The following is a 25,325-nucleotide window of genomic DNA, read 5'->3' as shown; positions in this document are numbered from 1 at the left end:
ACATGACCAGGCCCGAACCAGATACATGTCGTCGGGACCTGTCGGGGTGGGGTCGGGTAGCAGGCCTTCACCTGTGTACTGATGTAAAAGCTGAGATCCGACGGCACGTGTTGGGGTCGGGCCGGGTCATGTTGGGCTTCCGGCTCCAGCATTCGGACTGGAGTCGGGTTTCCTTTGCACACCTTTAAGCTGAGGTTCCAGCACTGATCCTTGTGGTACCCCACTACTCACTGCCTGCCAACTTGAAAATGCCCCATTTATGCTCACTCTCTGCTTCCTGTCTGTCTATTAACCAATCCTCAATCCTCTGATGGGACCATTCCTGAATCTAAGGAATTCTGGAAAATCATAGCCAGCGCATCCACCATCTCTGCAGCTATCTCTTTTAGAAGCCTAGGGTGTAGGCCATCTGTTCCCGGGGACTTATCAGATTTTAGTCCCTTAAGTTTCTCCAATACCTTTTCTCGGCTGATATCAATTTCCTTAATTTCCTCGCGTTTTAGCCCCTAGGTTACTGCTTACTTATGGTAATGGAACTTGTGTCTTCTACTGTGAAGACAGACACAAAAGATTTGTTCAATGCCTTTGCCATTTCCTCAGTCTCCATGATGATTTCTCCTGTCTCTGCCTCTAAGGAACCAAAATCTATTTTAGCTACTCTCTTCCTTTTTATATACTTATAAAAGCTCTTACAATCTGTTTTTATATTGCTGGCTAGTTTATGCGCATTCTATTTTTTCCCTTTTTATCAACTTTTTGGTAGACTTTGCTGGTTTCTAAAACACACCCAATCCTCAGACTTGCTACTATTTTTTGCAACATTGTAAGCCTCTTCTTTTAATTTAATACTCTCCTTAACTTCCTGAGTGAGCCACGGATAGGTCTTTCTTGACGAGTTTTTGTTTTTGAACGGAATGTACTTTTGTTGAACCTTTTGTAAGTGGGAAAAAGTTTAAACAGATGTTGTGACCCGTGGAGCAGTAGAACTAAATAAACAGTGCACGCCTCCCGCCTCAATTACGACAGTTACATTGTACAAAACAGATGAATGATGTATTTTCCATTCTGCAGAATCACCCTTATGACTGCTCAAATCTTGTTTAGGCCCGCAAGAAATGGAGGTTGGCTGGATGGTATTATGAATTGCTTTAATCCCTCTAATACTAGGGCCATGAATCCAGCTCAGAATGACGGAAAAGTCTACTTTTTATTGTTCTATTTGAAATAAGTTTATGGACTCTCAACCCAGCTTCTGATTTGTATGCCCTCAGTTTCCAAGTTTGGCAGCTTCATTTAGAGAGGCTGTAAGGATGGCTGATATGAAAAACAAAATTCACCGTACGTTTGAGGTTGAGGCTCAGGCTAAGGCATATTTTAGAGGTATAACTATTATACACTTACTGGCAACAGCATTTGAGTTCTATTGTGATAAAAGCTGATTGACTATTCCATTTTACATTAAATCAAGCAATAACACAAGGTATTCAGAATTCAGAACAAATGTCTCTTACCTGGCATAGTCACTAGCATCTTAGTCTTAGCTGCCACCCTTGACCGCATTCTTATGGCCTTTTCCCTGCGTGGTGCAGTCTCTGCTAAGATACCATTAGGCCAAAATGAATCTCTGCAGACAGAAATCACAGATCATCTGAAAAATGTTAACAAACTAACAAATTTATGAAGCATGTGTAAGTGCTTTTTTGATTACCTGAATCGTTTTACAGTTTCTGCAACTTGCTCTGGTGAAGTCATCCAATCAACATGGTCCACAATTTTTCTGGAAGCGAAAAAGTATCAAAATTAAGGGTAAAACGTGTTATTCTCAAAGATACATTTCAGCATATCTATTTAACCCTTTTCCTCAAAATGATGTTTCTCCAGCTACCTTCAGTAAAGGTGGGAGAAAAACAAAAGCAACAAGTTTGCAGGTTTCCGCATCTTGAGCAGGTTTTCTGCTGGGTGCAACAGATAATGTTACCTTTGCCTGCCAGAACAGGCTTGTCCCACTACTGGAAGGTAACCCAACAGCCCATCTCAGAATGAATCAAACTTGCTGCAAATGAAGCTGGCGTACTTGTGTTTCAATTTCAGTACATACTATGCAACTCATTAAATCAAATGCAAGTTTGAGATTGCAGCACATTCTATGGTAAAAGGCTTTGTATTAATTTGGTAGCTTCATGTTAACAAACCTGTTGATTGTGTCTCCATAAGTAGCTCGGATAAGCTGCTGAAGCAAGTTTTTGATATTCCTTCTTAACCAGTGATTTCTCTCTTTCAAGTCAAATACTTCATCCATGAGAAGCAGCATAACTCTGAGAGGAATATTGTCATCAACCTGTTGCAGAAAATAGTTAAATACTGAAAATTGCATATATAATCTTGATAGGTAGTAAAAAAAATTAACTCCATGTCTACACTAAGTCAAACTGAAATTTAGTGTCCCCTTCATTTTAAGAGGGACAATGGTTTCAATTTCTTAATATAAATATTTTGCTAAAACAGGCTACTTCCTATGCTCTCAAATATTATCCCACTAATGCCAAACAATATTTCTCAAAGTAAAAGTATAGCCCTTAGGTTGTGGATTTAAAGTATCAAGTAATTTTATCAGAACACAAAAGATCCTGAATAGACTTGGCCATTCAGTAAAAGCACTATGTTAACAGCAGTATTTGAACGCCAAGATGAAAAGAAATTAATCATTCTGGAAAACAAAGCAATACCTTTGAAACTGAAAAAACAATAGAAAGTGTTAATGAAAATTCAGCATCTATTGATTTCCAAGACTATTAATCATTAAAAAGGTAACGTACATTGTCATCCAGCTGGGCAGAAACACGAATATGTTCACTATCTTCTTCAGGCTTTAATGGAGGGACCTGCACCAAAAGTTAGACAATGAATTAATGTTAGTATTACGAATAAAATTAAGAAAATATTCAACATGTATGAAACTCAGAAAAAGTTTTACATCTCTGAATTCACAAAACTTTCCACCACGATGTCTTGTTTGAAGAAGGAAATCTCCTCCCTCAAGAGAACCATTTGCTGTCTGCCATCTGAAATATTTTTCTGGCCTTTTCCACATCCCCAATTTTAAACGCTCTAACACTGGCGACTGTGCCTTCAACTGCCAGGGCCCAAAGCTCTAGAATTCCCTCCTGAACAATTTTCAACAAAAATATGTTCCATTAAAAAACAAAACTCAGTGAGAAGGATCCATTCGTGTTTTTTTTTCTATTCGCTCATTTGTGGGATGTGGGCGCCGCTGGCTATGGCAGTGTTTACTTAACATCCCTAATTGCCCTTGAGAAGGTGATGGTGAGCTGCCTTCTTGAACAGCTACAGTCCTTGGGGTGTAGGTACACCAACAATGCGATAGCGAAGGAATGGCAATATAGTTCCAAGTCAGGATGGTGTGTAGCTTGAAGGGGAACTTGCAGGTGCTGGTGTTCCCATGCAGCTGCTACCCTTGTCCTTCTACATGGTCAAGGTCGTGGGTTTGGAAGGTTCTGTCGAAGGAGTCTTGGCAAGTTGCTGCAGGGCATCTTGTAGAAGGTACACACTGCTGCCACTGTGCGCCAGTGAAGGGAGTGAATAGTGCAGGTAGTGGATGGGATGCCAATCAAATGGGCTTTGTTCTGGATGCTTTCAAGCTTCTTGAGTGTTGTTGGACCTGCACCCATCCAGGCAAGTGGAGAGTATTCCATCACATGTCTGACTTGTGCCTTGTAGATGGAGGACAGGCATTGAGGAGAAAGGTGGTGAGTTACTCACCGTAGAATTCCGAGCCTCTGACCTGCTCTTGTAGCCACAGTATTTCTGTGGCTGGTCCAGTTCAGTTTCTGGTCAATGGTAACCCCCAGGAGGCTGAAAGTGGGGGATTCAGCGATGGTAATGCGATTGAACATCAAGGGGAGATGGTTAGATTCTCTCGTTTGAGATGGTCATTGCCTGGCACTTGCGTGGCACGAATGTTACTTGCCACTTATCAGCCCAAGCCTGCATCTGGACTGCTTCAGTATGAGGAGTTGCGATTGGTGCTGAACATTGTGCAATCAGCGAACATCCCCACTTTTGAGGGAAGGTAATTGATGAAGCAGCTGAAGATGGTTGGGCCCAGGATACTACGCTGAGGAATTCCTGCAGTGATGTCATGGGACTGAGATGATTGACCTCAAAAAACCACAACCATCTTCCTTCCTGTTCGGTATGACTCCAATCAACAAAGTGTTTTCCCCCTGATTCCCATTGACTCAAGTTTTGCTAGAGCTCCTGGATGCCATACTCAGTCAAATGCTGCCTTGATGTCTCACCTCACCTCTAGAGTTCAGCTCGTGTCCATGTTTGGACCAAGGCTGTATTGAGGTCAGGAGCTGAGTGGCCCTAGTGGAACCCAAACTGAGCGTCAGCGAGCAGGTTATTGCTGAGCAAGTGCCGCTTGACAGCGCTGTCAACGACCCCTTCCATCACTTTGCCGATGATCGAGTGTAGACTGATAGGGCAGTAACTGGCCGGGTTAGATTTGTCCTTACTAGGGACATTAAGGAGAATTAGATTAAAAGAGGCCTATGTTGCAAAGTCTGAGGATTGGGAGAGTTTTAGAAACCAGCAAAGAGTGACCAAAAAGTTGATAAGGGGAAAAAAAAACAAAAGTAAACTAGCCAGGAATATAAAAGTGGATTGTAGGAGCATTTACAATTACATAAAAAGGCAAGTAGCTGAAGTAAATATTGGTCCCTTAGAGGCAGAGACGGGAAATTATCATGTAGAATGAGGAAATGGCACAGAAGCTGAACAAATATTTTTCTTCACAGTAGAAGCAGCAAATTACATGCCATAGAGGGTAACTATGTGGGCAATATGAGTGAGGAACTTAAAGTAACAATATAAAAGAAAAAGTATTAGTCCCCAAAGGGCATCCTACTTTCTAACCGGTATCAGTTCTGAGTACCGATGGGAAAGGGGGTTCGTCTGGAGAGTGCAGCGAGTCATGACCAGAACACCATGGGTGGCTCAGCTGTGCAGGGAGGGAGCAGAAAGGACAAGAGAGCAATAGTGATAAGGGATTCTATCGTTAGGGAACAGATAGGCATTTCTGTGGTCACAGACGTGATTCCAGGATGGTATGTTGCCTCCCTGGTGCAAAGGTCATGGATATCACCGAGCAGCTGCAGAGCATTCTGGAGGGCGAGGTTGCACAGCCAGAGGTCATGGTCCACATTGGTACCGACGATATAGGAAGAAAGAGGGATGAGGTCCTGCAGGCCGAGTTTAGGGAGTTAGGAACGAGATTAGCAAGCAGGAACTCAAAGGTAGTAATCTCTGGATTACTCCCAAGGCCACGTGCTAGTGAGTATAGAAATAGGAAAATACACCAGATGAATGTGTGGCTGGAGAGATGGTGCAGGAGGGAGGGCTTCAGACTGCTGGGGCATTGGGACTGGTTCTGGGAAGGTGGGACCTGCACAAGCCAGATGGTCTACACCTGAACAGGACTGGGACAAGTATCCTTGCAGAAAGGTTTGCTAGTGCTGTTGGGGATGGTTTAATCTAGTTTGGCAGGGGGATGGTAACCTGAGCGCAGTCTTAGATAGGACAATTTCAGGGCAGGGAACAGGAGGCAGAAAATTAACGAGTGACTCTGAAAGACAGAAGAAGCAAAGGTTAAAAAGGGTGCAGCACAGGAATTTGGCAGCGTTAAGGGGTATTTATTTAAATGCAAGGAATATAATAAATAAAGCCGATGAGCTGAGGGTACAGATAGACACATGGCAACATGATATCATTGCTATAATGGAAACTTGGCTTGAAGAGGGGCAAGAATGACAGCTCAACATCCCTGGATATAGAGTTTTCAGGCAGGATAGAGAGGGAGATAAAAATGGAGGGGATATAGCACGATAAGTTAAGGAATCAATAACAGCTTTGAGGAGGGATAATATGCTAAATGAATCATCAAACGAGGCCATATGGGTGGAGTTCAGAAAGAAAAAAGGGGTAGCTACACGAAAAGGTGTGTACTATAGACCCCCAAATAGTGAGAGGGAGATAGAAGAACAAATATGTAGGCAATAAAAGCAAAATACTGCAGATGCTGGAAATCTGAAATAAAAAGAAGAAATGCTGGAAATACTCAGCACGTCTGGCAGTATCTGTGGAGAGAGAAGCAGAGTTAACGTTTCAGGTGAGTGACCCTTCTTCAGAACTCATTCAGAATATGTAGGCAAATTTGAGTGCAAAAATATACGACAATAATAGTTGGGGTTTCAACTACCCCAATATCAACTGGGATATAAACAGTGCCAAGGGCGCAAAAGTCTTGAACTGTGTTCAAGAGAACTTTTTTAGCTAGCGCGTAACAAGCCCAACGAGAGGGGACGCAATTCTAAATTTGGTCTTCGGTAATGAAGCTGGGCAAGTGGATGAAGTAACAGTGGGTGACCATTTTGGAAATAGTGACCATAATAGTTAGTTTTAGCATAATCATGGAAAAGGACAAAGATAAAACAGGAGTAAAAGTTCTAAATTGGGGAAAGGCAAATTTTATGAAACTGAGAGGTGACCTGGCAAAAGTGGACTGGATACAGCTACTTCAAGGAAAATCAGTGGCAAACCAGTGGGAGGCATTCATAGAAACATAGAAAATAAGAGCAGGAGTAGGCCATTCGATCCTTCAAGCCTGGTCCACCATTTATAATGATCATGGCTGATCATCCAACTCAGTAACCTGTGCCTGTTTTTGCCCCATATCCTTCAATCCCTATAAACCCAAGAGCTATATCTAACTACTTCTTGAAAACATATAATGTTATGGCCTCAACTGCTTTCTGTGGTAGCAAATTCCACATGTTCACCACTCTCTGGGTGAAGAAATTTCTCCTCATCTCAGTCCTGAACGATTTACACTGTATCCTTAGACTATGACCCCTGGTTCTGGACTCCCTCACCATCGGGAACATCCTTCCTGCATCTACCCTGTCAAGTCCTGTTAGAATTTTATAGGTTTCTATGAGATCCCCCTTCACTCTTCTGAATTCCAGCAAATACAATCCTAACTGACTCAATCTCTCCTCATACATCAGTCCCGCCATCCCAGGAATCAGTCTGGTAAACCTTCGCTGCACACCCTCTAGAGCAAGAACATCCTTCCTCAGATAAGGAGACCAAAACTGCACACTATATTCCAGGTGTGGCCTTATCAAGGCCCTGTATAATTACAGCAAGACATCCTTGCTCCTGTACTTGAATCCGCTCGCTATGAAGGCCAACATACCATTTGCCTTTTTTTTTTACCACCCGCTGGACCTGCACACTTACCATCAGCGACGGGTGTACGAGAACACCCAGGTCTCGTTGCATATACCCCTCTCTCAGTTTATAGCCGTTCAGATAATAATCTGCCTTCCTGTTTTTGCTACCAAAGTGGATAACCTCACATTTATCCACATTATACTGCATCTGCCATGCATTTGCCCACTCACTCAACTTGTCCAAATCACCCTGAAGCCTCTCTGTATCCTCCTCACAACTCACCCTCCCACCCAGTTTTGTGTCATCTGCAAATTTGGAGATATTACATTTCGTTCCCTCATCTAAATCATTAATATATATATTGTGAATAGCTGCGGTCCTGGCACCAATCGCTGTGGTACCCCACTAGTCACTGCCTGCCATTTGGAAAGAGACCCATTTATCCCTATTCTTTGTTTCCTGTCTGCCAACCAATTTTCTATCCATCGTAATACACTACCCCCAATCCAGCGCGCTTTAATTTTACACGCTAATCTCTTATGTGGGACTTTGTCGAAAGCCTTTTGAAAGTCCAAATAAACCACATCCACTGGCACCCCCTCATCAACTCTACTAGTTACATCCTCGAAGAATTCTAGTAGATTTGTCAAGCATCATTTCCCTTCCGTAAATCCATGCTGACTCCGTCTGATTCTACCACTGTTCTCCAAGTGCTCTGCTATAAAATCTTTGATAATGGACTCTAGAATTTTCCCCACCACCGACGTCAGGTCTTTAATTCCCTGCTTTCTCTCGACCTCCCTTTTTAAATAGTGAGGTTACATTAGCCACCCTCCAATCTGTAGGAACTGTTCCAGAGTCTCTAGAATCTTGCAAGATGATCACCAATGCATCCACTATTTCTAGGGCCACTTCCTTAAGTACTCAGGGATGCATACCATCAGGCCCTGGGGATTTATCGGCCTTCAATCCCATCAAGTTCCCCAACACCATTTCTCTACTGTTCAACGATATCCATGGCCATCTGCACCCATTCCTAGTGTTTTCTCCTCCAATCTACCCCTCTTAAACTGTTTAAACTCCCCTGGCTCTTTAAATCAGTTCATTTTAGCCCTAACTAAAAGCTAACAGTTAGTTTAGTGTATTTTACCTGGGCCCACTGCCCTCCCCCAGCCACACCTGTTCTTTGTTTTCTCAACGAAATTGATCCGGACGAAACTGAAGAGCACAGCTGTCAATACTTTAATCTCCGATCCTGCTGCCTTCACCGCCCAGAGTGTCTGCAGCCACGGCGTGCGGTAAGTCCATTGAGGTGAAGAAGGAGCAGCGGGACCCTAGGGAAGTCTTGAGAAAAGGTGCCCCGAACACCCAAAAAATCCACGAACGGCACCCCCCGGCCGCAACTTCAAAGTGCCCGCGGGAGATGGCTCCAGCGCACTGTCGGCAATGCTGCATGCCGAACGCATGATGAACACATACTGTCCATCCGACTGCTCACCACCTCTGGTCCAGTACACCTACTCAGCATCTATGCACCAACACTCTGCTCCCCACCTGAAGCTAAAGATCAGTTCTAAGAGGAACTCCATATCATCATTAGCAGCATCCCCAACACCGAACACCTATTCCTGCTGGGGGACTTTAATGCCAGGGTTGGGGCCGACCATGACTCATGGCCCTCCTGCCTTGGGCACTATGGCGTTGGAAGGATGAATGAGAACGGGCAGAGACTGCTTGAGTTGTGTACCTATCATAACCTCTGCATCACCAACTCGTTCTTTCACACTAAACCTTGTCATCAGGTTTCATGGAGGCACCAAGGATCGCGTCGTTGGCACCAGCTAGACCTCATTGTCACAAGGCGAGCCGCCTTAAATAGTGTTCAAATCACACGCAGCTTCCACAGTGCGGACTGCGACACCGACCACTCCCTGGTGTGCAGCAAGGTTAGACTCAGACCAAAGAAGTTGCATCATTCCAAGCAGAAAGGCCACCCGCGCATCAACACGAGCAGAATTTCTCACCCACAGCTGTTACAAAAATTTCTAAATTCACTTGTAACAGCCTTTCAAAACATTCCCATAGGGGATGCTGAGACCAAGTGGGCCCACATCAGAGACGCCATCTATGAGTCAGCTTTGACCACCTACGGCAAGAGTGCGAACAGAAATGCAGACTGGTTTCAATCTCATAAAGAAGAGCTGGAACCTGTCATAGCCGCGAAGCGCATTGCACTGTTGAACTACAAGAAAGCCCCCAGCGATTTAACATCCGCAGCACTTAAAGCAGCCAGAAGCACTGCACAAAGAACAGCCAGGCGCTGCACAAACGACTACTGGCAACACCTATGCAGTCATATTCAGCTGGCCTCAGACACCGGAAACATCAGAGGAAGGTATGATGGCTTGAAGAGAGCTCTTGGGCCAACCATCAAGAAGATCACCCCCCTCAAATCTAAATCAGGGGACATAATCACTGACCAACACAAACAAATGGACCACTGGGTTGAGCACTACCTAGAACTGTACTCCAGGGAGAAGGCTGTCATACAGCCAACCAAATCGGAACTCAGTGATGCCATTGATTCTCTAGCCAGCGGAAAAGCACCTGGGAAGGACAGCATTACCCCTGAAATAATCAAGAGTGCCAAGCCTGCTATACTCTCAGCACTACATGAACTGCTATGCCTGTGCTGGGACGAGGGAGCAGTACCCCAGGACATGCGCGATGCCAATATCATCACCCTCTATAAAAACAAAGGTGACCACGGTGACTGCAACAACTACCGTGGAATCTCCCTGCTCAGCATAGTGGGGAAAGTCTTTGCTCAAGTCGCTCTGAACAGGCTCCAGAAGCTGGCCGAGCGCGTCTACCCTGAGGCACAGTGTGGCTTTCGTGCAGAGAGATCGACCGTTGACATGCTGTTCTCCCTTTGTCAGATACAGGAGAAATGCCGTGAACAACAGATGCCCCTCTACATTGCTTTCATTGATCTCACCAAAGCCTTTGACCTCGTCAGCAAACGTGGTCTCTTCAGACTACTAGAAAAGATTGGATGCCCACCAAAGCTACTAAGTATCATCACCTCATTCCATGACAATATGAAAGGCACAATTCAACATGGTGGCTCCTCATCAGAGCCCTTTCCTATCCTGAGTGGCGCGAAACAGGGCTATGTTCTCGCGCCCACACTGTTTGGGATTTTCTTCTCCCTGCTGCTTTCACATGCATTCAAGTCCTCTGAAGAAGGAATTTTCCTCCACACAAGATCAGGGGGCAGGTTGTTCAACCTTGCCCGTCTAAGAGCGAAGTCCAAAGTACGGAAAGTCCTCATCAGGGAACTCCTCTTTGCTGACGATGCTGCTTTAACATCTCACACTGAAGAGTGCCTGCAGAGTCTCATCGACAGATTTGCGGCTGCCTGCAATGAATTTGGCCTAACCATCAGCCTCAAGAAAACGAACATCATGGGGCAGGACGTCAGCAATGCTCCATCCATCAATATTGGCGACCACGCTCTGGAAGTGGTTCAAGAGTTCACCTACCTAGGCTCAACTATCACCAGTAACCTGTCTCTAGATGCAGAAATCAACAAGCGCATGGGAAAGGCTTCCACTGCTATGTCCAGACTGGCCAAGGGAGTGTGGGAAAATGGCGCACTGACACGGAACACAAAAGTCCGAGTGTATCAGGCCTGTGTCCTCAGTACCTTGCTCTATGGCAGCAAGGCCTGGACAACGTATGTCAGCCAAGAGCGACGTCTCAATTCATTCCATCTTTGCTGCCACCGAAGAATACTTGGCATCAGGTGGCAGGACCGTATCTCCAACACAGAAGTCCTCGAAGCGGCCAACATCCCCAGCTTGTACACACTACTCAGTCAGCAGCGCTTGAGATGGCTTGGCCATGTAAGCCGCATGGAAGATGGCAGGATCCCCAAATTGTGCAGCGAGCTCGCCACTGGTATCAGACCCACCGGCCGTCCATGTCTCCGCTTTAAAGAAGTCTGCAAACGCGACATGAAATCCTGTGACATTGATCACAAGTCGTGGGAGTCAGTTGCCAGCGTTCGCCAGAGCTGGCGGGCAGCCATAAAGACGGGGCTAAAATGTGGCGAGTCGAAGAGACTTAGTAGTTGGCAGGAAAAAAGACAGAGGCGCAAGGGGAGAGCCAACTGTGCAACAACCCCGACAAACAAATTTCTCTGCAGCACCTGTGGAAGAGCCTGTCACTCTAGAATTGGCCTTGATAGCCACTCCAGGCGCTGCTTCACAAACCACCTCCAGGCACGTATCCATTGTCTCTCGAGATAAGGAGACCAAAGAAGAAGAAGTATTTCTCTACTAATACTGATTTCATTCAGTTCCTCTCCCTCACTAAGCCCTGTGTTCCCCAACATTTCTGGTATGATATTTGTGTCCTTTGTGAAGACAGAACCAAAGTATGCATTAGTTGGTCAGCCATTTCTTTGTTCCCCATAATAAATTCCCCTGTTTCTTACTGGAAGGGACCTACATTTGTCTTCACTAATCTTTTTCTCTTCACAAACCTATAGAAACTTTTACAGTCAGTTTTTATGTTCCCTGCAAGCTTGCTCTCGTACTCTATTTTCCCCTTCTTAATCAATCCCTTGGTCCTTCTTTGCTGAATTCTGGACTGCTCCCAATCCTCAGGTCTGTTGTTTTTTCTGGCCAATTTATATGCCTCTTCCTTGGATCTAATGCTATTGCTAATTTCCTTTGTAAGCCATGGTTTGGCTACCTTTCCCGTTTTACTTTTGCACCAGACAGGGATAAACAATTGCTGCAGTTCATCCATGCACTCTTTAAATGTTTGCCATTGCCTTTCCACTGTCATCCCTTTCAGTGACGTTTCTCGATCCATCACAGCCAACTCGCGCCTCATACCTTCGTAGTTTGCTTTACTAAGATTCAGGACCAGAGTCTCAGAATCAGCTACGTCACTCTCCATCTTGATGAAGAATTCTATCATATTATGGTTGCTCATCCCCAAGGGATCTCGCGCAACTAGACTGTCAATTATTCCTCTCTCATTACACAATACCCAATCTAGGATGGCCTGTTCTCTAGTTGGTTCCTCAACATATTGGTCCAGAAAACCATACACTCCATGAATTCCTGCTCTACGGTATTGTGACTCATTTGATTTGCCCAATCTATTTGCAAATTAAAGTCACCCATAATTACAGATGTTCCTTTATCGCATGTGTCTCTAATTTCCTGTTTAATGCCATTCCCAACATCACCACTACAGTTTGGGGGTCGATATACAACCCCCAATAACGTTTTCTGCCCCTTTGTGTTTCTCAGCTCTACCCATTCAAAAGCGAGATACTACAGGCACAGTGTCGGCATGTCCCCACAAAGATAAAGGGTGGTACTGCCAAATGTAGAGCCCCTTGGTTATCTAGAAGATTACAGGCTAAGTTAAAGCAGAAAAAGAAAGCTTATGATGATCACAAAAATCTTAATACTTTAGAAAGCCTAGAGGAGTATAGAAAGTGCAGGGATGAAGTAAAAAAGGAAATTAGAAAAGCAAAGAGAGGACATGAAATATTATTGGCAGGTAAAATCAAGGTAAACCCAAAGATGTTTTATCAGTATATTAAGAGCAAGTGGATAACCAAGGAAAAGGTAGAACCTATTAGAGATGTACAAGGGAACTTATGCGTGGATGCAGATGATGTGTGCAGGGCTCTTAATGAGTTTTTTGTCTGTCTTCACAAAGGAGAGAGATGGTGCAGACAGAAGAACATAAGAACTAGGAGCAGGAGTAGGCAATTCAGCCCCTTGAGCCTGTTCCACCACTCAATATGATCATGGCTGATCTCATCTCGACCTCAACTCCACTTTCCTGCCCGTTCTCCATAACCCTTCAACCATTACTAATTAAAAATCTGTCTATCTCCACTTTAAATTTGCTCAATGTCCCGGCATCCACCGCACTCTGGGGTAGTGAATTCCACAGACTCATGACCCTTTGAGAGAAGTAATTTCTCCTCATCTCTGTTTTAAGTCTGCTACCCTTTATCCTGAAACTATGACCTCTTGTTCTGGATTGCCCCACCAGAGGAAACATCCGCTCTACATCTACTTTGTCAATCCCCTTAATCATCTTATATTCCTCAATTAGATCTCCTCTCATTCTTCTAAACTCTGGAGAGTAAAGGCCTAAACTGCTCAATCTCTCTTCATAAGACAAACCCCTCATCTCTGGAATCAATCTAGTGAACCTCCTTTGAACTGTCTCCAATGCAACTACATCCTTCCTCAAGTAAGGGGACCAAAACTGTACGCAATACTCCAGGTACGTTCTCACTAATGCCTTGTACAGTTGCAGCAACACCCCTAATTTTACACTCTATTCCTGTAGCAATAAATGCTAAAATTCCATTTGCCTTCCTTCTTGCCTGCTGTACCTGCATACTAGTTTTCTGCGATTCTTGCACGAGGGCACCCAGATCCCTCTGCACTGAAGCACTCTGAAGTTTCTCTCCATTTAGATAATAATTTGCCTTTCTATTCTTCCAACCAAAATGGATAACCTCACACTTATCCATGTTAAACTCCATCTGCCAAATGTTGGCCCATTCTCCTAACCTGTCCATATCTATTTGTAAATTCTTATTTCTTTATTGCAACTTACTATCCCAAATATTTTAGTGTCATCTGCAAATTTGGCTATAGTATCTTCTATCCCTGCATCCAAGTCATTAATATAGATTGTAAATAGTTGGGGCCTCAGGACCAAACCCCGTGGCACCCCACTAGTTATATCTTGCCAACCAGAAAAGGACCCATATATCCCGACTCTCTATTTTCTGTTGGCCAGCCAATCCTCTATCCAATCTAATAAATTGCCCCTAACCCCATGTGATCTTACCTTGTGTTGTGCAACACCTTATCAAATGCCTTCTGGAAGTCCAGATATACAAGATCCCCATTATCCACTTTACTTGTTACATCTTCGAAGAACTTTAGCAAATTAGTCAAACACGATTTACCCGTCATAAAACCATGCTGACTCTGATGGATTGCGTTTTGACTTTCTAAATGTCCTGTTATTACTTCCTTAATAATGGATTCTAACAATTTCCCAAAGACAGATGTTAAACTAACTGGTCTTTCATTTCCTACTTTCTGCCTCCCTCCCTTTTTGAATAACGACGTTATATTAGCATTTTTCCAATCCACTGGAAACTTGCCTGCATCCAGAGAACTTTGGAATATTATAACCAATGGATCCACTATCTCCGCTGCCACTTCCTTTAAGACCATAAGATGTAGGCCATCAGGCCCTGGGGACTTGTCTGTCTTGTATCCCAATAGTTTGCTCAATACTTTTTCCCTAGTGATGACGACTGTTCTAAGTTCCTCCCTTTCTATAAGCTCTGCATTACCTGTTACTATTGGGATGGTACTAGTGTCCTCCATTGTGAAAACATTTTAGTTAAAGAGGAGGAGTGTGAAATATTAGAGACGATCAGCATGAGAGGAACTACTAGAGGGTCTGACATCTTGGAAAGTGGCTGGATTGCATCCCAGGCTGTTAAAGGAAGCCAGGGAGGAAATAGCGATGCGCTGAGGATTATCTGCAAATCCTCACTAGATACAGGTGAGGTACCAGACGATTGGATGTCTACGAACGTTGTACCATTGTTTAAAAAGGGTGCGAGGGATAGGCCAAATAATTATAGGCCGGTCATTCCGTCCTCGGTGGTGGGAAAATTGTTCGAATCAATTCTGAGGGACAGGATAAACTGCCACTTAGAAAGGCATGGATTAATCGGGTACAGTCAGGGGATTTGTTAGGGGAAGGTCATGTCCTACTAACTTAATTGAGTTTTTTGAGTAAGTAACAAGGAGGATTCATGAGGGTAGTGCAGTGGATGTGGTCTACATGGATTTTAGTAAGGCATTTGACAAGGTCCCGCATGGCAGACTGGTCAGTAAAATGAAAGCCCAAAGGATCCAAGGGAATGCGGCAGGTTGGGTCCAGAATTGGCTCAGGGACAGGAAACAAAGGGTAGTAGTCGACGCATGTTTTTGCAAATGGTAAGCTGTTTCCAGTAGTGTTCCACAGGGCTAAGTGTTGGGTCCCTTGATGTTTGTGGTATATATTAATGATTTGGACAGAAATGTGGGAGGCATGATTGAGAAATTTGCCAATGACACAAAAATTGGTTGTGGAGTTGATAGCGAAGAGGAGAACTGTAGACTCCAGAATGATATCAATGGTTTGGTTGAGTTGGCAGAAAAGTGGCAAATGGAATTCAATCCAGAGAAGTGTGAGGTAATCCATTTGGGGAGGGCAAACAAAGCGAGGGAATACACAATAAACGGGAGGCTATTGAGAGGGGGAGAAGAAGTGAGAGACCTTGGAGTGCATGTCAACAGGTCCCTGAAGGTGACAGGAGAGATAGATAGAGTGGTGAAGAAGGCATATGGAATGCTTTCCTTTCTTGGCCGAGGTACAGAATACGAAAGCATTGCACGAGCTGTATAAAATGCTGGTTAGGCCACAGCTGGGGTATTGCGTACAGTTCTGGTCACCACATTACAGAAAGGACATAATAGCTCTGGCGAGAGTACAGAGGAGATTTACAAGAATGTTGCCAGGGCTTGAAAGCTGCAGCTATGAGGAAAGATTGGATAGGCTAGGATTGTTTTCCTTAAAACAGAGAAGGTTGAGGGGTCACTTAATTGAGGTGTACAAAATTATGAGGCGCCTAGATAGAGTAAACAGAAAAGGACCCGTTTTCCCTAGTGGAGAGGTTAATTACCAGGGGGCACAGATTTAAGGTGATTGGTAGAAGGAATAGAGGAGGCATGAGGAAAGATTTTTTCACCCAGAGGGTGGTGGGGGTCTGGAATTCGCTGCCAGGAATGGTGGTGGAGGCAGAAACCCTCAACTCATTTAAAAGGTACCTGGACATGCACCTGACGTGCTGTAACCAGCAAGGCTGTGGACCAGGTGCTGGAAGGTGGGATTAGATTAGGCAGCTAGATTTTTCAGCTGGCACAGACACGACGGGCTGAATGGCCTCCTTTTGTGCCATAATTTTTCTATGGCCCTAGAGAAATTTAAGGGACTAAAGGCTGACAAATCCCCAGGACCTAATGGCCCACATCCTCGGGTTCCATAAGAGGTAGCTGCAGAGACGATGGATGCACTGATTGTGATTTTCCCAATGGACTGGAAGTTAGCAAATGCAACACCACTACTCAAGAAACGAGGGAGAGAGAAAACAGGGAACTAAAGGCCAGCTAGCCTAACATCAGTCGTCAGGGAAATGCTGGAATCTATTCAGGAAGTCTTAACAATGCACTTAAGAAAATCATAGGGCTGAATTTTACCAGCACTCCAACACTGGGGGTTATGGCAGCTGGACCTGGAAAATTCTTCCGGGAGAAGCCTGCCTTGACCCCCAAAAGCCTAGTCGTCCCGCCGCATTCTACTGGCGGCGGCGAGGCTTTGGTGCGGCCTCCCCACCGCACAGCAGCAGTGCCTTCACTTGCGTAATAAAATTAATGCAAATAAATGTTAATGAACTTACCTGCACTGGACGGCTGTCCCACACCGATATTCCGGCTAGTGGCCAGAAGTCCCGCACCTTCAGATCCCTGTTTGGGGATCCGAGGCGAGGCACTAGTGGGGAGGGGTGAGGAGTGTAATTTTCAGATCGGGGTGAGAGCGGAGAAAACTGATTCCATTGGCTGAAGGGATGGTGGGTAGGGGTTGAGGGCAAAGATCACAAAATTTGGGGGAGAAAGGTTGGGACTGGCAAAAATGTTTCTTTGGGTGGGCAGGGAGGATGGAAATAAATGTATTGTTTGATGATTTGAGGGGGTGGATGAGGGCCTTTGATGTGAACTTTACCGTTTTAAGTTAAATTAAAGGTAAAGGTAATGTTCCCTTTAAGCCTTCAAATGATCTGTCAGGGCTTGAAGCCCTTTAAAAATGGCGGTGACGCCGGACGCCATTGCCGGGGATGGAATGGCTGCCCCCTCTACGTCATCGGAGGTGACCGTTCCGGCCCCTCCATTTAAATGAGCCCCCGTGTGAAATATTGCGGGGGCTCAGCAACATCCACTCTGCGCGGACGAAACACTGACTTCAAAGTCCTGGAGTTGTAAGTAATTTATTAGCATGGATGGAAGATTGGTTAATTGACAGAACTCGAGAGTAGGGATAAATGGGACATTTTCAAGTTGGCAGGCTGTGACTCGTGGAGTGCCGCAAGGATCAATGCTGGGGCCTCAGCTATTTACAATCTACATTCATAACTTAGAAAAAGAAAGACAGAGAATAACTTATCCAAGTTTGCTGATAATACAAAGCTAGGTCGAAATGTAAGCTGTGAGGAGGACACAAAGAGGCTGCAAAGAGATATAGACTGTTTAAGTGAGTGGGTAACTAGGTCACAGAAGGAGTATAATGTGGGGAAGTGTGAAGTTATTCACTGGTAGTAAGAAAAACAGAATATTTTTTGAAAGACATGAAACTTTGAAATGTTGATGTTCCTAGAGACTTAGGTGTACGCATAATCAGGAACAAAAAAAGTTAGCATCCAGACACAGTAAGCAAGTAGGAAAACAAATGGCATGTTGGTGTTTATTGCAAGGGGACTGGAGTAAAGGAATGAGGAAGTCATGCTACAATTGGATACGGCTTTGGTGAGACAACACCTGGAATACTGTGAGCAGTTTTGGTCTCCATGTTAAAGGAAGGATATACTTGCCTTGGAGGTAGGACAGCAAAGGTTCATAGATTGGTCCCTGGGATGAGGGGGCTGTCCTATGACGAGAGGCTCAGAAAATTGAGCCTATACTCTCTGGAGTTTAGAAGAATGAGAGGCGACCTCATTGAAAAATACAGGCTTCGGCAGGGGCTTGACAGGGTAGACACAGAGGTTGTTTCCCCTGACTGTGGAATCTAGAACACGGGGGCACAGCCTCAAGAAAAGGGGTTAATCATTTAGGTCTGAGATGAGAAATTTTTTCACTCAGAGGATTGTGAATTTTTGGAATTCTCTCTCCCAGAGGGTTGTGGATGCTCCACCGACAAGTTTATTGAAGGCTGGGATGGAGAGATTTTTGATTTCTTAGGGAATCACAGGATATGAGGAGCGGGTGGCATAGTGGAGTTGAGGCATTTCAGCCATGATCATATTGAATGGTGGAGCAGGCTCAAGGAGCCATATTGTCTACACTAGTTCCTATTTCTTATGTTCATATGAACCTCTCTAGCTCTTTTTTTCTCCTTTATCACGCTTCTTAAAACCTCTCTCTCATCTGCCCCAATATCCCCTTATGTGGCTCGGTGTCAAATTTTGTTTTCAATGCTGTGACATGCACTCGGATATTTGACTATGTTACAAGTGCTATATAAATGCAAGCAGTTGTTGTTGTGATACCTTTAAAAATGTATGCTTAATTTCATGCCCTAATTTATCCATATTGTCTGATACTTTTGTCATCCCTTCTGCCAGACTGTCTGGAATTGACTTCACAACATTTGAAACATTTCTCATTGAGTTACGAAGGGGATTTACAAGCGTGTCCATCTGCAAAACACAAACAAGATGCAGAATAAGTATTAACCAAAAAAAAGCCATTAGTTATGACTCATTAAAAACAGTTTTCTGCAGATTGAACTGTATTTCTAGATGATCAGAAAAGCATTTTTTCATTCAGAAAATGTGAATATTTAACCAATCTCCATTATGAAGGTAACTCATTATGACTAATCTCCCAATCATGTAATTCTCTTAAGCTGATGACTTCCTTTCAATTAAGCTCGGAAAAACTCTCATTAGAAGTGTGGCTTACCATTTCAGTGACATCATTAGGTCAAACTGCAACAATTCTTCTGCTAACTAGATGAAACAGAACTCTGGAATCTGTTTTTGGCCAGACCAATATTAAGTGGTAAAATCTGGCAATGGATAAGCAGATGCAGAGGAGCAGTGAAGACAAATGTAGGTCCCTTACAGTCAGAAACAAGGGAATTTATTATGGGGAACAAAGAAATGGCTGACAAACTAAATGCATAGTGTGGTTCTGTCTTCACAGAGGAGGACACAAATATCATACCAGAAATGCTGGGGAACACAGGGCTTAGCGAGAGAGAGGAACTGAAGGAAATCAGTATTCGTAGAGAAACGGTGTTGGGAAAATTGATGGGATTGAAGGCCGATAAATCCCCAGGGCCTGATGGTCTGCATCCCAGAGTACTTAAAGAAGTGGCCCTATAATAAATCTAGAATTAAAAGCTAGTCTAATGATGGCCATGAAACCATTGTCGATTGTTGTAAAAACCCATCTGGTTCACTAATGTCCATTAGGGAAGGAAATCTGCTGTCCTTACCTGGTCTGGCCTACATGTGACTCCAGACCCACAGCAATGTGGTTAACTCTTACATGCCCTCTGAAATGGCCTAGAAAGCCACTCAGTTGTACCTAACCGCTACGAAGTCAATAAAAAGGAATGAAACCGGACGGACCACCCAGCATCGACCTAGGCACCGGAAACGACAACGGCAAACCCAGCCCTGTCGATCCAGCAAAGTCCTCCTTACTAACATCTGGGGGCTTGTGCCAAAGTTGGGAGAGCTGTCCCACAGACTAGGCAAGCAACAACCTGACATAGTCATACTCATGGAATCATACCTTCCAATGTCCCAGATGCTGCACTCACTATCCCTGGGTACGTCCTGTCCCACCGGCAGGACAGACCCAGCAGAGGTGGCGGGACAGTGGTCTACAGTAGGGAGGGAGTTGCCCTGGGAGTCCTCAACATCGAGTCCAGACACCATGAAGTCTCATGGCATCAGCTCAAACATGGCCACGGTAACCTCCTGCTGATTACCACCTACCGCCCTCCGTCAGCTGATGAGTCAGTACTCCTCCATGTTGAACACCATTTGGAGGAAGCACTGAGGGTGGCAAGGGCACAAAATGTACTCTGGGTGGGGGACTTCAATGTCCATCACCAAGAGTGGCTCGGTAGCACCACTACTGACCGAGCTGGCTGAGTACTAAAGGACATATCTGCTAGACTGGGTCTGCGGCAGGTGGTGGGGGAACCAACACGAGGGAAAAACATACTTGACCTTGTCCTCACCAATCTGCCTGCTGCAGATGCTTCTGTCCATAACTGTATTGGTAGGAGCGACCACCGCACAGTCCTTGTGGAGACGAAGTCCCGCCTTCACATTGAGGATACCGTCCATCGTGTTGTGTGGCACTATCACCGTGCTAAATGGGATAGATTTTGAACAGATCTAGCAATGCAAAACTGGGCATCCATGAGGAGAATTGTAACCTCATGGCCCGGCATATCCCCCACTCTACCATTACCATCAAGCCAGGAGACCAACCCTGGTTCAATGAAGAGTGTCAGAGGGCATGCCAGGAGCAGCACCAGGCATGCCTCAAAATGAGGGGACAACCTGGTGAAGCTACAATCCAGGACTACTTGCATGCCAAACTGCATAAGCAGCATTCAACAGACAGAGCTAAGCGATCCCATAACCAACGGATCAGATCTAAGCTCTGCAGTCCTGCCACATCCAGCCGTGAATGGTGGTGGACAATTAAACAACTAACTGGAGGAGGTGGCTCCACAAATATCCCCATCCTCCATCATGGGGGAGCCCAGCACATCAGTGCGAAAGATAAGGCTGAAGCATTTGCAACAATCTTCAGCCAGAAGTGCCGAGTTGGTGATCCATCTCGGCCCCCTCCTGAAGTCCCCAGCATTACAGATGCCAGCCTTCAGCCAATTCGATTCACTCCGCGTGATATCAAGAAACGACTGAAGGCACTGGATACTGCAAAGTCTATGGGTGCTGACAATATTCTGGCTATAGTACTGAATAACTGTGCTACAGAACTTGCTGCACCCCTCACCAAGCTGTTCCAGTATAGCTACAACACTGGCATATACCCGGCAATGTGGAAAATTGCCCAGGTATGCCCAATACACAAAAAGCAGGACAAGTCCAACCCGGTCAATTACCGCCCCATCGGTCTACTCTCAATCATCAGTAAAGTGATGGAAGGTGTCATCAACAGTGCCATCAAGCAGCACTTGCTTAGCAATAACCTGCTCAGTGATGCTCAGTTTGGGTTCCGCCAGGGCCATTCAGCTCCTGACCTCATTACAGCCTTGGTTCAAACATGGACAAAAGAGCTGAACTCAAGAGGTGAGATGAGAGTGACTGCCCTTGACATCAAGGCAGCATTTGACCGAGTATGGCATCAAGGAGCCCGAGCAAAACTGGAGTCAATGGGAATCAGGGGGAAAACTCTCCACTGGTTGCAGTCATACCCAGTGCAAAGGAAGATGGCTGTGGTTGTTGGAGGTCAATCATCTCAGCTCCGAAACATCACTGCAGGAGTTCCTCAGGGTAGTGTCCTAGGCCCAACCGTCTTCAGCTGCTTCATCAATGATCTTCCTTCAATCATAAGGTCAGAAGTGGGGATGTTCGCTGATGATTGCACAATGTTTAGCACCATTCGCGACTCCTCAAATACTGAAGTAGTCCGTGTAGAAATGCAGCAAGGCCTGGACAATATCCAGGCTTGGGCCGATAAGTGGCAAGTAACATTTGTGCCACACAAGTGGCGGGCAATTACCATCTCCAACAAGAGAGAATCTAAGCATCCCCCCATGACATTCAATGGCATTACCATCGCTGAATCCCCCACTATCAACATCCTAGGGGCTACCATTGACCAGAAACTGAACTGTAGTAGTCATATAAATACCGTGGCTACAAGGGCAGGTCAGAGGCTCGGAATCCTGCGGCGAGTAACATACCTCCTGACTGCCCAAAGCCTATCCACTATCTACAAGGTACAAATCAGGAGCGTGATGGAATACTCTCCACTTGCCTGGATGGGTGCAGCTCCAACAACACTCAAGAAGCTCGACACCATCCAGAACAAAACAGCCCGCATGATTGGCACACCATCCAAACATTCACTCCCTCCACCAACGAAGCACAATGGCAGCAGTGTGTACCATCTACAAGATGCACTGCAGCAAAACACCAAGGCTCCTTAGACAGCACCTTTAAACCCACGACCTCTACCACTTCAAAGGACAAGAGCAGCAGATACATGGGATAACCACCACCTGCAAGTTCCCCTCCAAGTCACACACCATCCTGACTTGGAACTATATCGCCGTTCCTTCAGTGTCACTGGGTCAAAATCCTGGAACTCCCTTCCTAACAGCACTGTGGGTGTACCTACCTCACATGGACTGCAGCAGTTCATGAAGGGAGCTCACCACCACCTTCTCAAGGGCAATTAGGGATGGGCAATAAATGCTGGCATAGCCAGTGATGCCCACATCCCATGAATGAATTTAAAAGAAAGAAATTGTGGATGCATTGGTGGTCATCTTCCAAGATTCTATAGACTCTGGAACAGTTCCTACAGATTGGAGGGTAGCTAATGTAACCTCACTATTTAAAAAGGGAGATAGAGAATAAGCAGGGAATTATAGACCAGTCAGCCTGGTGTCAGTAGTGGGGAAAATTCTAGAGTCCATTATCAAAGATGTTATAGCAGAGCACTTGGAGAACAGTGGTAGAATCGGACAGAGTCAGCATGGATTTATAAAAGGGAAATCATGCTTGACAAATCTACTAGAATTCTTGGAAGATATAACTAGTAGAGTTGATGAGGGGGAGCCAGTGGATGTGATTTATTTGGATTTTCAGAAGGCTTTTGACAAAGTCCCACATAAGAGATTAGCGTGGAAAGTTAAAGCACATGGGATTGGGGGTAGTGTATTGCGATGGATAGAAAATTGATTGGCAGACAGGAAACAAAGAGTAGGGATAAATGGGTCTTTTTCCAAATGGCAGGCAGTGACTAGTGGGGTACCACAGCAATCGGTGCCAGGACCCCAGCTATTCACAATATATATTAATGATTTAGATGAGGGAACGAAATGTAATATCTCCAAATTTGCAGATGACACTAAACTGGGTGGGAGGGTGAGTTGTGAGGAGGATGCAGAGAGCCTTCAGGGTGATTTGGACAAGTGAGTAAGTGGGCAAATGCATGGCAGGTGCAGTATAATGTGGATAAATGTGAGGTTATCCACTTTGGTAGCAAAAACTGGAAAGGCAGATTATTATTTGAAAGGCTATAAACAGAGAGGGGATATGCAACGAGTCCTTGGTGTACAAGAATACCCGTCGCTGAAGGCAAGCATGCAGGTCCAACAGGCGGTAAAAAAGGCAAATGGCATGTTGGCCTTCATAGCGAGAGGATTCGAGTACAGGAGCAGGGATGTCTTTCTGCAATTATACAAGGCATTGGTGAGGGCAGACCTGGAATATCGTGTGCAGTTTTGGTCTCCTTATCTGAGGAAGGATGTTCTTGCTATAGAGGGAGTGCAGCGAAGGTTTACCAGACTGATTCCTGGAATGGTGGGACTGACGTATGAGGAGAGATTGAGTCGAATATATTCGCTGGAGTTCAGAAGAGTAAGGGGGGGATCTCATAGAAACCTCTAAAATTCTAACAGGACTTGACAGGGTAGATGCAGGAAGGATGTTCCCGATGGTGGGGGAGTCCAGAACCAGGGGTCATAGTCTATCATAGATACGGGATAAACCTTTCAGGACTGAGATGCGGAGAAATTTATTCACCCAGAGAGTGGTGAACCTGTGGAATTCGCTACCACAGAAAGCAGTTGAGGCCAAACATTGTATGTTTTCAAGAAGGAGTTAGATATAGCTCGAGTTTAAAGGGATCAAAGGATATGGGGCAAAAGCGGGAACAGGTTACGGAGTTGGATGATCAGCCATGATCATAATGAATGGCGGAGCAGGCTCGAAGGGCCGAATGGCCTACTCCTGCTCCTATTTTCTATGTTTCTATTCATGATCATCTCCAAATCTACTATAATGGAACACTCGGTTTTCTTCAAGTATTATTAAAATGATAGATTTCTAAGCATTGACAAAACAGAACAAACCTTGGAATCAAGACAGTACACAAGCAATTACCTGCAGCAGTTTAATTTTCATGTAAGATGGATGTAACGTTAAATTCTAATGGCCCATTGACTCGAACAGACTTTCCAGTGTTGCGGCACTGACCCCATTTCATTGTGTGAAGTTAAACTGAGATGGAAACCAGACCTTTTCCTTCTGGAACCTGGGTCTGGATTTTATGGGTCCCCAAGGTGAGGCACGGAGAATTGCGAAGGGTGACGGAGGTCAGTCACCTCCCCCTTGCCAAGCGATCTTACCGGGGGCAGGATAGGCTGATGCCCAGAGGCCAATTGAGGCCCTTAAGTGGCCTATTTACAGCCAATTAAGGGCCTCTTGCCACCGCCATTGGGATCTTACCAGCAGCACAGGGTGCCTCTCCCATGCAGGGAGGGCACTTTGTAAAACAAAGCGCCCTCCATGGAGGCTTGGTGGGGGTGGGGGGAGGACCCCCGCTGAGAACCACTTCACTCCCCGGGAACTCCCCCTTCCCCTGGACTGCACGATCACCCCCTGGCTGCGGCCTCCAGACTGGCCCCGAAGACCCCGCCTCACCGACCTCTGGTCTGGGGTTCCAGCGCTGGGCCTGGGTCCAAGGCATCTGCAGTATCGGCAGTGGCCACTGCTCCCGGTGGCACTGCTGATACCACTGAGCTGCTGGCTCTCTGACTGGCCAGCAGCTCTTGGAGTTGGGATCCCCGTCTTTAAAGGGACAAGGATCCTGGCTCGTGAAACTTTGATGTCAAAAGACCAGAGGATTGCTCCGGGGGGCAGGAAAAGGCTGAGGCGAGGTTTCCCCTGACTTTTCGGCTTGGCACCGGGAGCCTCACCGCCTACATAAAATCCAGACCCTGGTTTCACAAGCAGCGCAGACTGATAGGAAAAAGGCCTTATAGTCCCTAAAAAAATAAAGGTAACTACTTAACAATTTAAAGCAGAAGTCAAAGCGCAACCCAGCAAACAGTTCAGCACTTCTAGAAGTCAAGTGCTGTTGACGGCATGTGTTGGGTGCAGAAACGTCACACTG

General features: G+C 45.4%; 1 protein-coding gene across 2 annotated transcripts in view; it reads right to left on the bottom strand.

Annotated features, from left to right (window-relative positions):
• The window catches only part of LOC137346020 (sorting nexin-13-like), a 128,476-nt gene that overhangs the window by 6,240 nt on the left and 96,911 nt on the right, over positions 1-25,325 (bottom strand). For both annotated transcript variants that reach the window (XM_068009320.1, XM_068009327.1), the window contains exons 15-19: positions 18,695-18,844; positions 2,817-2,882; positions 2,193-2,338; positions 1,709-1,777; positions 1,512-1,624 (exon numbers count right to left, since the gene is read on the bottom strand). In XM_068009320.1, coding sequence (XP_067865421.1) covers positions 1,512-1,624; positions 1,709-1,777; positions 2,193-2,338; positions 2,817-2,882; positions 18,695-18,844 — 544 coding nt within the window. The remainder of the gene's footprint in view (positions 1-1,511; positions 1,625-1,708; positions 1,778-2,192; positions 2,339-2,816; positions 2,883-18,694; positions 18,845-25,325) is intronic.

The sequence above is a fragment of the Heterodontus francisci genome, chromosome 2 (genome assembly GCF_036365525.1).
Source record: "Heterodontus francisci isolate sHetFra1 chromosome 2, sHetFra1.hap1, whole genome shotgun sequence".
In the NCBI taxonomy this organism is placed as follows: domain Eukaryota; kingdom Metazoa; phylum Chordata; class Chondrichthyes; order Heterodontiformes; family Heterodontidae; genus Heterodontus; species Heterodontus francisci.
Note: the sequence above shows the minus strand (reverse complement) of the source record. Positions and strands in the feature narration are given on the sequence as shown.